At 40.8% G+C, this 12,435-nt stretch overlaps 1 protein-coding gene across 2 annotated transcripts in view; it reads right to left on the bottom strand.

Annotated features, from left to right (window-relative positions):
- TSPAN14 (tetraspanin 14) overlaps positions 1 to 12,435 on the bottom strand; it is a 90,442-nt gene that overhangs the window by 13,863 nt on the left and 64,144 nt on the right. For both annotated transcript variants that reach the window (XM_043987359.1, XM_043987358.1), the window contains 3 exons: positions 6,735 to 6,785; positions 2,438 to 2,584; positions 274 to 444 (listed from right to left, as the gene is read on the bottom strand). In XM_043987359.1, the coding sequence (XP_043843294.1) occupies positions 274 to 444; positions 2,438 to 2,584; positions 6,735 to 6,785 (369 nt within the window). The remainder of the gene's footprint in view (positions 1 to 273; positions 445 to 2,437; positions 2,585 to 6,734; positions 6,786 to 12,435) is intronic.

The following is a 12,435-nucleotide window of genomic DNA, read 5'->3' as shown; positions in this document are numbered from 1 at the left end:
TGAAGACCAACCTTCTAGTACAGACTCATTCCAAACTGAGGCTGGTCCTTGGACGTCAGTGATTTGGTATGTTGTGAGATCCACCCTTCAAGACCTTGTAGTTTTAGTAACACCTGCTAGAACACTAGCACTCTCTAGTAGAAGATTCTAGAACCCATACTCCCATCTCCACACCAAGATGGAACATCAGCCTAAGATTCCAGAGTAAAGAAAAAGGCAGAGATAAAACAGTAAAGGGGGTGGGGACATCCACCAAAGGACAGGGGGACTTACAGCTTTCTGCAGGGAGTCAATAAGGTTCTGCAGATCGATGTCATCTCGGTAAGACCTGATATTGATCTCGAAGAACTCCTTGAATCTGTCCCTCACCCAGTCCTGGAACAGGAAGGCCAACACAGCCACCGCCAGCTCCAGGAAAAATATCAGCACAATAGCCCCACAGAACTAAAAGGGAAGGGGGAAAAAAAAAAAGAGGAGGAGGGGGGAAATAACAGGAAATTTTTACCCACTTCTTCCAGTTCTGAGCAACTCTATGAAAACTTTCCCACTGCTCTTGGTCATGAGTGACCTCTCTTCCCTGAACTCCTTAGCACTTATCATTAGGATAGGGATTAAGGACTGTACCCATGTTTGCCCGAAATCCTGTAGGAACTTCTTCCCCCAATGCAGGTTGGCACCTTCTCTGCAGCTTCAGCATCTTAGAGCGCTGCCTGAAGCAATGGTGCCCAATTCAAATAGAAATTGGGAAACTTTACAAAAGGATCCCTGCAGGCTGCACATTGACTTAGAAAACCAAATACTAACATTATCTAGGTTCCATCGGGTTTTTGTGGATTTGGTTAAATATTTCCCAATTACATTTTAATCTGGCTGGGACCCAGCCACAGCCACACCAGGCCAGAGTGTTTGACATCTGTGGCCCAGAGCATTGAGAGGTTAAGTATTTTGCCCAGGGACACACGGACTTGGACCTCAGTCTTCCAGGCTGGCTCTCTAGCCACACTATCTCAGGGCCTCAGAAAGGATTTGTTTGTTAAAAACCTAAAGATTAGTATTTAATCTCCACCAGGGCAAAATCTCCATAAGGACAAGGCCTATTTTATAGGACACAATCACAGATTTATTTGTATAATTATTATTGTGTAGTAACATATTAATGGACAGCTATGGCCAGTAGAGTGCCAGGCCTTAAATCAGGAAGGCACCTTTTCCTGAGTTCAAGTTTGGCCTCCTAAACATATGACCCTGGGTAAGTCATTTAACCCTGTTTGTCTCAGTTTCTTCATCTGTAAAATGAGCTGGAGAAGGAAATGGCAAACCACTCCAGTAACTCTGCCAAGCAGAATCTGACATGACTGAAAGGACTGAACAACAACAAAAAATATATTAATAACATATCAATATATTCATTTTTATATAATATAATGTAATACATAATATATAAAAATATATATACTACTGACATGTTGTTATATATTGCTATATTAATGATAATATTATCACTAATTGGGAGGGAATAACTATTCCAACTCATTCATTTCATGGATAAAGCATTGAGGCTCAAATAAGAACCCAGATCCTCTTGATCCATGCTGGTTTTGCAGTTCCCAGGACTTCTAGTACAGAATTTCACCCTTAGGACATATTCCCATGCTTGCTAATTGACTTGCTGAGTCTCCACCCACCAAAAGAGTCACGGGGAAATTGCAGATTTGCACAGAATTGGAAAATGTTCTAGCTGGCAGGCCTGTAAAGACCAGCCAGGGTAGAGAGGAGAGAAGAACATAAAACATTCAATGTGTGCTATCTAAATTCAGAACAGGGAATACAGAATGATTCAATAAATATAAAAAAAATAATACACTGCAAAGCAATGTAACAGGTGTTTCCCCACCAGATCCTCCTGAATTGTAACTGAAAGCACTTCAAAATGAATTTATCTAAATGTAATTCTATTTTCTCAAAACTCCAAGTATTTCTCATTTAACTCCATCTAAAAGCGATGGTCTGGGGGTTTTTGCATTACATATCTAATGGAGTAAAGGGGGAAGGGAGGAAGGAAAGAATGGCACATGGAAATATAATTAACAGGAAGAAATCACTATATATTGATCTTAAATCATTAATAAGGAGACAAGCGCTGCTGCTGGCTACATCCCTCTCCCCACTGGATGTCTTCCATGTGTCCTAGAGGTATGGGTGTGTTGGGGGTGGGTTGGAGGGAGCAGTAAATAGCTCTACTACTAACCGAGTTAAAGTCCTCAAAAGCAATAATTGGTAGACTGTGATTGGCTAGTGGAGACTGACTGCTATAAGCACCCAACTTCCAACCTGACCCCCATTCCTAGTGTTCTAGCTAAACAGGGAAATCTGCTCCCCTTTCCCCCTCCTCCATTCCCCACTGCAGTCCCCATATACCTGGGCAAAGGTTACTTACAAACTGTAAGAGGCAGATGTTTTCCCTCAGGGCCCCCACACAACCAGCGAAGCCCAAAGTGAACATCACCACTCCCACCATCAGGACCAGCACGACAGGATCCACACCATGGAGACGAGTCACTTTGGTCAGGTCTGAGAGCACGCCCTGGAGAGACAAAGAGACAGCAGAGCATCAACCCCAGCAGAAAGGCAGGTGAAAAGCATCTCTAAAGGAGATCTCCTCACAAGCTGTATGAATTCAGCTAAATACACACGTTCCCTGCCTTCAGGGGGCTCATAACCTTTCAAAGGAAATGTCACAGTCATAAGGGTTAACTATAAAGGAAATCATCACCTTAGGGTGCAGGGGCACCTTCCTTTTTTATGAAGTCTTCTTATTACTCCAACTCATACAGTAATTATCATCCACCCCTAACCCACCATCCTTTGAATTCAACCATTTAATATATATTTATTAAATACCCGGAGCAGCTAGGTGGTGCAGTGGATAGAGCACCGGCCCTGGAGTCAGGAGTACCTGAGTTCAAATCTGGCCTCAGACACTTAACACTTACTAGCTGTGTGACCCTGGGCAAGTCACTTAACCCCAATTGCCTCACTAAAAAAAAACCAAACCAAATAAAACAAAAACAAAAACAAAAAAAAAACACTAAATGCAACCATTTTGCTAGGGACTAGGAATAAAAAGATAAGGGGGAAAAGCAAGTCCCTCCAAGAAACGTGTAATCCAATGAGGCAGGTTGGGAGAGGCAGGGGAGAAAGACGGGAAACAGAGAGATGACGTACACATAGATAAGCATGATACAAGAGTGTGGGGGGAAAAAAACAAAGAAGAAATGCAGACAAAGTAATCTAGAAAAATATGAGGAAGGAAAAAACAGAGAAGACTTCCTGAAGAAGGTAGCCTTGAAATACTATTGTGCTATGAGAAACGATGAGCAGGTGGATTTCAGATAAGCCTGGAAGGATTTGCATGAACTGATGATGAGTGAGATGAGCGGAGCCAGGAGAACACTGTACAAAGTGTCAACAACATTGTGTGTTGATCAACCATGATGGACCTGATTCCTCTCAGCAATGCAATGGTCCAGAATAGTTCCAAGGGACTCATGATGGAAAATGTTCTCCAAATCCAGAAAAAAAAAAGAACTGTGGAATCTAGATGCAAATCAAACCATACTATTTCTATTGTTTTTTGTTGTTGTTGTTTTCTTTTTTGAGGTTTTTCCTTTTTTGCTCTGATTCTTCTTTCACATTATGACTAATGCAGAAATATGTTTAATGTGATTGTACAAATATAACCTATATCAGATTACTTGATGTCTTGGAGAGAAGGGAGGGAGGGAAGGGAGGCAGAAAAATTTGAAACTAGAAATCTTATAAAAACAAATGTTGAAAACTATCTCTACTTGTAACTGGAAAATAATAAAATATTTATATAAAAAAGAAGGCAAGGATTTTTAAGTTAGGATGCAGAGTGAGTTCTTCCTTTCCACAGATGAGGGCCAGTATGCACAAATGTAGAGGTAAGTGAATATGGAATAACATACCAGAACAGCTGGCTGGGCCCATGGCTGGACAGGAGACTATGTGAAATACAGATATTATGAAGTAAGACTGAAAATATGGGTCAGAAACAGATGGGGGGGGCTCAACTACTGAGTTTAATTTCAATTTACAGATGGGGGAGTGGTTGATGGGTTTTGAGCATTTGGGATATTCATTTGATAACTTTATGGAGGCTGAGATGGGGCCTAACCTAAGAATAAGAGGGAAGGGAATGACAGCAAAGGGAATATGTACCAGAGAAGATTAATCACATTCTCTCCTGTATTGGTTTTCTGGGTATCAAGCTTTGGAAGGCAGGGCCTGCACCTTTCCCTTCCCTCATACCACCCCCAAAGGGCCAGATATTCTGTGTATTCAGTGATGATCAAAATATTAGGGATGTGCATTTCCTACACCATCTGAAGACTAAAGATTATTATTAATAGGATTATCAAATTGAAAATATTATTATCATTGCCATAATTATAAAAGCATCATTGTTATGATTTATAGATCATCATCAATCACTATAATTTATACAACCACAGGTTTGGAGCTCGAAGAGGCTTTTTTTTTTTCTTTGCAGGTCAATAAGGGTTAAGTGACTTGCCCAGAGTCACACATCTAGTAAGTGTCAAGTGTCTGAGGCCAGATTTTATCTCAGATCTTCCTGAATCCAGGGCTGGTGCTTTATCCACTGTACCACCTAGCTGCCCCATCGAAGAGGCTTCTTTGAGGTAATTAAGTCCAATACACTCATTTGACAGGTGAGGAAAATGAAACCCAGAGTGGTTATTTACATAGGGTCATATAACTACTATACTACTACTGAAAAAGGATTCAAATGTTGGTCTGATGCCAGGCCCAGTGTGCAAACCACTACACCACACTGTCTCTCAATGACAAACATTCATCCCAACTTATAGAGAAGAGAAAGGTTCCATGTTGTCCTTGATGAAAAAAATGAAAGCACTTAAAAGTGGGAGGGGAAAAAGGACAATGGATTTAAGGCTTCCTGACTGGCATTTAGCAGTCTCAGCTAATCCACGTGAGAAAGTGGGATCTGATCATTCGTTCTCCCTAATAAAAAACAAATCAGAAGAAGGAGAATCAGCATTATCATCACCAGGTAAGGTTTCTTCAGCCTCTCTGTAAATTCAGAAGACACTGTTGCTCTTAACCAATTACATATGGTCCAATTTGTGCGGATGTAGAATGAAGCTACCACAAGATGGTGCTACAACCCCATGGTTTGCACAAGTTTCAAAACCAACACTTAAGTTTAAGAACTTAAGCTGGGATTTTGTGGCCTGCCACCCAAAAGGAGACCTACTAAGAATAGGCCCAGAGATGACACCCTTGGCACCCCTAAACTCCTAGAAAGTCTTCCTTCTAAATCCCCCATCAGTCACTCTAGAGAAGAAGGCTTTTTCATATTACACAAAGATCCTTGTACAAACAAGGATCATATAATAATGTTGAAGCAAGAATAAACCTTTAAAGATCATCCATCTATTGAGTTTAATTTCAATTTACAGACTGGGGAACTGATGTTCATAAGGACAAAAAAGATCATGGAGAGGATGGCAGAGCAGGTATCAGAATTCAAGGGCTTCTGTAATCTTTCCAGCATATGACTAAGTTTTCAGTACCTAGTCCTTAAAAGCAATTTTAAATAAGACTATCATGCTACTACAAGAATTGGACCCCCAATAAGGGGCAGCTAGGTGGCACAGTGGATAGATCACCAGCCCTGGATTCAGGAGTACCTGAGTTCAAATCCGACCTCAGACACTTAACACTTACTTACCCTGGGCAAGTCACTTAACCCCAATTGCCTCACAAAAAAAAAAGAATTGGACCCCAATAAAGATGTTATTAAATATGATCCCTCTGCCTCTGGTGCCAGGATCATTTGAAAGATCCTGACACTCAGCTCTGCAGTTTAATGTGCAACCTTTCATAACAAAGAGACCCAGGCACTAAAGCTTCAACCCTATAAAGATGGCTGATGGTCCAATTTGATAATCAAAGTCACACTCTAATGATAAAAAGTAATATCTAGAAGCTTCAGCAGTGAGGGAGGTGAAGAAACAGTTGAGATTCCTCAGATAGAAACTGGGAACCAAAATTTTAGGAAAGCAGCATGCTAGAAAAATAAATACCTGAAAGAATACAAGTTTGAGTTATACTTGGGTACAAGGTAGCAGATTTAGGCACAACATAAGGAAGAATTTTCCTACACACTGGAATCCTCCCAAAATAGAATGGATTGCTTTAGGGAGACAGTGAGCTCCCTCCATCACTTGGGAAAGTTTAAAGAAGCAGCTGGATGGTAATCTACCAGAAATTTTGTGAAGGATATTCCTCCATTGAAAAGGAGATTGGACAAGACAAACACTAATGGCCCTTCCAACTCTAAGATCCCATGATTCAAAGGCCAAAAAATATATTTAAAAGTACTGGCTTTGTGTGGGTTTTAATCAATTCAAAATTTTCAACACCAGCACAAATAATGCATGAAGCTACATTTAAAAAAAAATTAAAGAGGAAAAGTCAAGTCTGAACTAGCATTTGTTATAGTCAATAGCAGCCCTGGAAGCCTGCCAAAAGCAGAGACAAAGGCTGCCTTGCTTCATGGTTTGAGGGGTGTCGAGTTTTGGGGAAGGGGGAGGTTGTGGGGGTTGGGAATGACATGTTTACTGTCTTCAAATATTTAAAGAGCTCCAATTTAAGAGTGTTCTTACCTTCTCGCTCCATGCCCAGAGTCCAACAGCAAGAAAAACAACTCCAGCTAACTGGGAGGAAGAAAAAGAGGAGAAAAAAAAAATTAATCAGAGGCCAGGGACAAGAGATAGGGGCATTCTCAGTGTGATGTACAATGAGTCCCATAAACTTAAGAGGCAGACCACAGTCTGGTCAGCATAACATGCATAACCACTCTAAGGGCAGACACGAGTGCCACAGATACATTGTGTTAGTGGGTCTTTAAAAAAGATCTCTCAAACTACTATGTGAACTGAGCTGTTTTCCAGCCCCAGAACAAAGAAACTGTTGTCTTGTTGACTTTGACTTTCATGAGGAAAAGGGATCATTTTAGGACAAACTTAGAATACTCACTCAAACCCTCTCAAATATTCTGGTCCAGATGGAAAAGAAAAGATGAACGTTTTGGAAGGAAAATTTGGTAAAAGTACAGCTTTACTTCTGCTATCAACCTGATGTACAAACAGAAGAACAAGTTGGAGACTTGTACTTATCAAGACATGAGTTCAAAACCTACCTCTGATGGATACTGGCTCTGTATAATCATGGACAATGAATTAACCTCTCGAGGGCTGCCCAGACAACTCTCTAAGGCTATAGTTACCCCAAGAGTTGCTAACCTGCATCTGAATTCATGGAATCACTGATCCTTCCCACCAAAAATAAATGTATATAACGTTGTGCTAGCTGCTAGAGAGACAAATACTAAAAAAATATACCTGCTTTCACAGACCTTATGTTCTATTAAAAAGATACAGCAAGTATGAAGAGTAATTCATCTTTTAACAACCTCTCCTTCACCACACCATATCTAATATTGCCAAGTCTTGTCCATTCCAGCTATTCATCATTTCTCAACTTTGGGTCTCTACCCTAATTTCATGCCGTCACTTCTCACCTTGGACTAGTAAAATAGTCTTCTCACTTCCAGACACTCTTCTCCCTCCAATCCATTCACCACACAGTTGCTCTATACTAATATTCCTAGTTCACCAGTCTACAGAAATCTCACACAGAAATCTCCTATGACTCCCTACTGCTTCTAGGGGAAAAATACAACTCCAAAACCTACCATCTAAGGCCTTCCACAATCTGGCTTCCACTTACTTGATCAGAATTATTCCATGTTATTCTCCGAATACTCTCCATTCTAGACAAACTGATCTCCTAGCCCTGGATCACACATTCCATCTCTCTCCTCCAGAGATGGTCTCATTTCCCTGGACAGCCTGCACTGCCTCACCTCTACTTCAGAATCCATAACAGCTGAAAGGGGATTCCTGCATGAGGAGAGGGACTGAGCTAATTTCCAACTAATTTCCTATTTCTATTCCCTTCAATACACACCTTCATCATATGTATAGCCATGACAACTCATTATTATATTACACTATGCAACTCTTAAAGTGTTTTTTTTTCCTACAATCATCCTATGAATTATTGCAAACGCTATCTTATTCTAAAAGTAAGAGAAGTTCCCTCTCTAGACTCCACTCCTTTCTGGCCTTCTCTGCCATGTTCCTGCAGCCTCCAGACTCTGCAAGTTCACTCTATTCCTGACCTTCACACACTGGAAGTATACCTTTCCTATGACTGACTGGACCTTCCAGAACCTCCACTGTAAGTAAATCCCCCAGGTAAGTCACATCTTCATTCCTCCCCAGGCTCCACACAGGTCATTCTCCATCACGCTCCCAATCCTCCTCCATGATCTTTTCAGTTTTCTTTTGTGTGTTGTCCCCACCCTCTCTACTAGAATGTAAGATCCTTGAAGGGCAGATAGATACTCTCTTTCTGTGTTTGTATTTCCAAAGATTAGCACTGTGCCTGGTAGATACAGCATGCACTTAATAATTCTTTTAATGGCTTAACTTAGGTCGAGCACACAATCAGAGATGGAGTATACAAAGGTATTACCCATCATCAATAGGTTACACACTTGGATACATTTTTCTTACAATGACAATGGATTTACATTGATTCATCCATTCTCTTCCCTCCAACCCACTGAGAAAAGCCACCAAAGACCAACAGAACAGTCTACACACAGGTTGAAGAATACAACGAAACTGACAGAGTAGGGACCAAAGTCTAATCAAGTGAGCTAGGACAACATTAAATACTCATCTGGTTCCTTGTCATCCGCTAAATGATGTCCCCCCTCCCCTCCAGCGATCCTCCCCATCTTATTTGATACCCGCCCCTAAACAAAGTAAAGTCCATACAAATTGCTACGGCAAGCATTCCTAAAACAGGGCTCAGGGTTTTTGTTTAAAAAAACAAAGCACTGGAATGATCTCAGCATTATGTCAGTGACCACCTTCTAAATTTCAGAGACTCAGCTGACATAGAACTTTCCTTTGTCTCCACTACTTGTTACCTCTGATAGTAAGTAACATCAATGGCTTATCTTTCCAAGCACTTTCCATCTTGGGTCTCCTCTCCTTTATTCCTTACAACTCTACTCTTTACCACTTATGGGATCCTGGGCAATAATGCTATCGTGCTACTGCCTTCCCCCTACTGATTATCTTCAATATACCCCGTCTGTACCTTGTTTGCTCCCTGCTGCCTCCCCGATTAGACAGTGAGCTCCTGGAGAACAGGGATTGTCTTTTGCCATTCTTTGTGTCCCTAATGATTAGTGGAGTGCTTTCAATGCTTACTGGCTGGATGACTGACCTCTCTGGCTCTCAGTTTCCCCATTTGTAAAAATGAAAAGAATAACCTAGATCAGGACTTCTTAAACTTTTCCCACTCTTGACCCCTTTTCACCTGAGAAATTTTCTACACGTCTCTGTGATGGCACACACAGTGCAAAGTATGCATGTTGTGTGTTCAGAAGCAATGCTGCAGCCACCCCCACATTCAGTTACACCACCTGGGGTCAAGACCCATAGTTTAAGAAGCTAGGAACTAGATGATTTCTAAGGTCTCTGTCTAGCTTGTTCTTGTAATTCAGGACCACAGTTTTAGAACTGAAAAGAACCCCCCAAATCATCTACATCACAAAATATTTGAGCAGAAGAGACCCGTCCACGTGGGTCACTTAGTCAGCCCTTCCACAGTACAGAAAAGGTGATTTGCACAAGGTCATATACTTGAACCCAGGCCAACCATCCTTAGTTCTTTCTACTAAACTAGTGGAAGAGAGATGGAGGGTAGGGAGAAGGGGGCTAATTTCTTCTCCTTTTTCACCTCACTAACATTTCCATGGGTTTCCTCACACTCGGGGTTATTTAGCAGTAGGGATCTAGAGAAAGTCAAAAACAGTCCCTGCCCTCAGGTAGCTCACAATCTAAGGGGAGGAGACAGATGCAGGATAAAGGGGAGATAATCAGTAAATGAAAGAAACTAGCATGAAGAGGAATCCTGAAAGGCTTTTTGCAGAAGCCAGGAGGTGGAGAGAAAGAGGGAAAGTATCCCACAGCCAGGAAAAATGCCTGGAGTCAGATGGAGTGTCTAGTAGGCAGAACAGCAAGGTCACTGCCAATGGATGGAATAATCAATGGGGGAATGTCTAGTTCAAAGGGTCCTAAAGAGGTTCAAATAAGATAATGGCAGGAGCTAGGCACTGAAAAGAAAAAGAGTCCTTGCCCTCAAGGAGCTTACAATCTAAAGGGGGAGGGAGAGAAGAGGGTGACCATACACAAAAGGAAGCTGGAAGGGGTGGGGGTGGGGGGCTGCACCAAAAGGTTAAACTCAGTGGGAGAGCTGATGGGAATGAAGTTGGCTGGAAATTCTGAGTCCTCCATAAAGGAAGGCTTTGGAAGGAGTTTATAGTTTGGCTCCCAAGCCTCCATTCAGAAGAATACGTATAAAATATTTAAAAGCTATACAGTTTTTGTTTTCTTTCATAAAACTAACATCCACTTAGTCTTAGAGAGTGGCTCCAGAGGGCCTGGGAGGTTAAATGACTTGCCCAAGGTAACCACCCAGGATGCATCTGGGGCATAAATTAAACTCTAATTAAACTCTAAACATAAATTAAACTTCCTGACCTTCATTCACTTATAGGCCCTGTTCCTCAAAGACCTATAAGTGAATAATTGCTCTTTTATTACTATTGCACACAATCAACTAAAAATATCTGAAGGGCAGTTATCTCTTCCTCTAAATCTCCCCATTCCAAGGCTTAACATCCCACATTGCTTCTAACCTTACTTAATATTTGGATTAATTAATGCTACAGCCTGGAGGTCAGGGAGGTGGGGAAGCATTTCAAAAGCAACCCAATATATGAAAATTTTCACTTCGAAATCATTCAAATGGAGAGTATGTTAGCATCACCAAATAATCCATCAGGTTTTTGCCTCAGTTTGTTTCAGTTTGTTTGCCTCAGTTTCCTCATATGTAAAAAAAATAATAATAATACCTAGCAGGGCAGCTAGGTGGTACAGTGGATTAAGCATGGGCCCTGGAATCAGACACTTGACACTAGCTCTGTGACCCTGGACAAGTCACTTAACCTAGACTGTAGTAGTAGTAGTAGTAGTAGTAGTAGTAGTAGTAGTAGTAGTAGTAGTAGTAGCAGTAGTAGTGGCAGTAGTAGTAGTAGTAGTAGCAGTAGTAGTAGCAGTAGTAGTAGCAGTAGTAGTAGTAGTAGTAGTAGTAGTAGCAGTAGCAGTAGTAGTAGCAGTAGTAGTAGCAGTAGTAGTAGCAGTAGTAGTAGCAGTAGTAGTAGAAGAAGAAGATAATGATAACAGTGACAACAACAACACCTCCCAGGGTGGCTGTAAGAATAAAATGAGATGATAAAAGTAAAGTGTGCTTAGTTCGCACAGTGCCTGCCATCATGGTGCTATAAAAATATTAGTTATTACTACTATCATCATCATCATTATTATAACAAGAAAGGTTTCCAATGGGAGGAAGGGGAGATAATGAAGATTAAAGGTAATATCTGGAAATGACAAACAAAAACAAAAGGCACCAAAACACTTTATTTTTCAAAACTGTTGTGTAAAGGAAGCACTTCTGTTTTAATTACAATTCTTATTTGTTCCTTTCTTCTGGCTCATCTAAATGAGAACTCAAAGGGAATGAAGGTTACTTGCTTTACTCCATAAAGTATATTTCACATCTTTTACCCCTTCCTTTTTAGTTTTATGCTCTGTTGACTACTCCCTGAAGCCATCAAAAAGCTAGGCTAGATACCAATTAGAAAGATGAATCTGGCCTCAGACACTTACTAGCTGGGTGACCCTGGGTAAGTCACAACCCTGGACTCAGTTTCCTCATGTTTAAAATGAGCTGCAGAAGGAAATAACAAACCAATCCAGTATCTTTATCAAGAAAACCCCATATGGGGTCATGAAGAGTCAGACACGACTGAAAAACAACTAAACAACAAACCTTTTTTTAAATTCTCAACTTAATGGACACCCAAAAATTAACATTTCATGAACAAAGCAGAATCAAGGATATGAGAATTATGTGAAATCATTAATTTCTATTCTTTTAAATTTTCATATATTGGGTTACTTTTGAAATGCTTCCCCACCTCCCTGACCTCCAGGCTATAGCATTAATTAATCCAAATATTAAGTCAAGTTAGAAGGAATGTGGGTTGTTAAGCCTTGGAAAGGGGAGCTTTAGAGGAAGAGATAACTGCCCTTCAGATATTTTTAGTTGATTGTGTGCAACAGTAATAAAAGAGCAATTATTGACTTATAGGTCTTT

The sequence above is a fragment of the Dromiciops gliroides genome, chromosome 2 (genome assembly GCF_019393635.1).
Source record: "Dromiciops gliroides isolate mDroGli1 chromosome 2, mDroGli1.pri, whole genome shotgun sequence".
Classification (NCBI taxonomy): Eukaryota; Metazoa; Chordata; class Mammalia; order Microbiotheria; family Microbiotheriidae; genus Dromiciops; species Dromiciops gliroides.
Note: the sequence above shows the minus strand (reverse complement) of the source record. Positions and strands in the feature narration are given on the sequence as shown.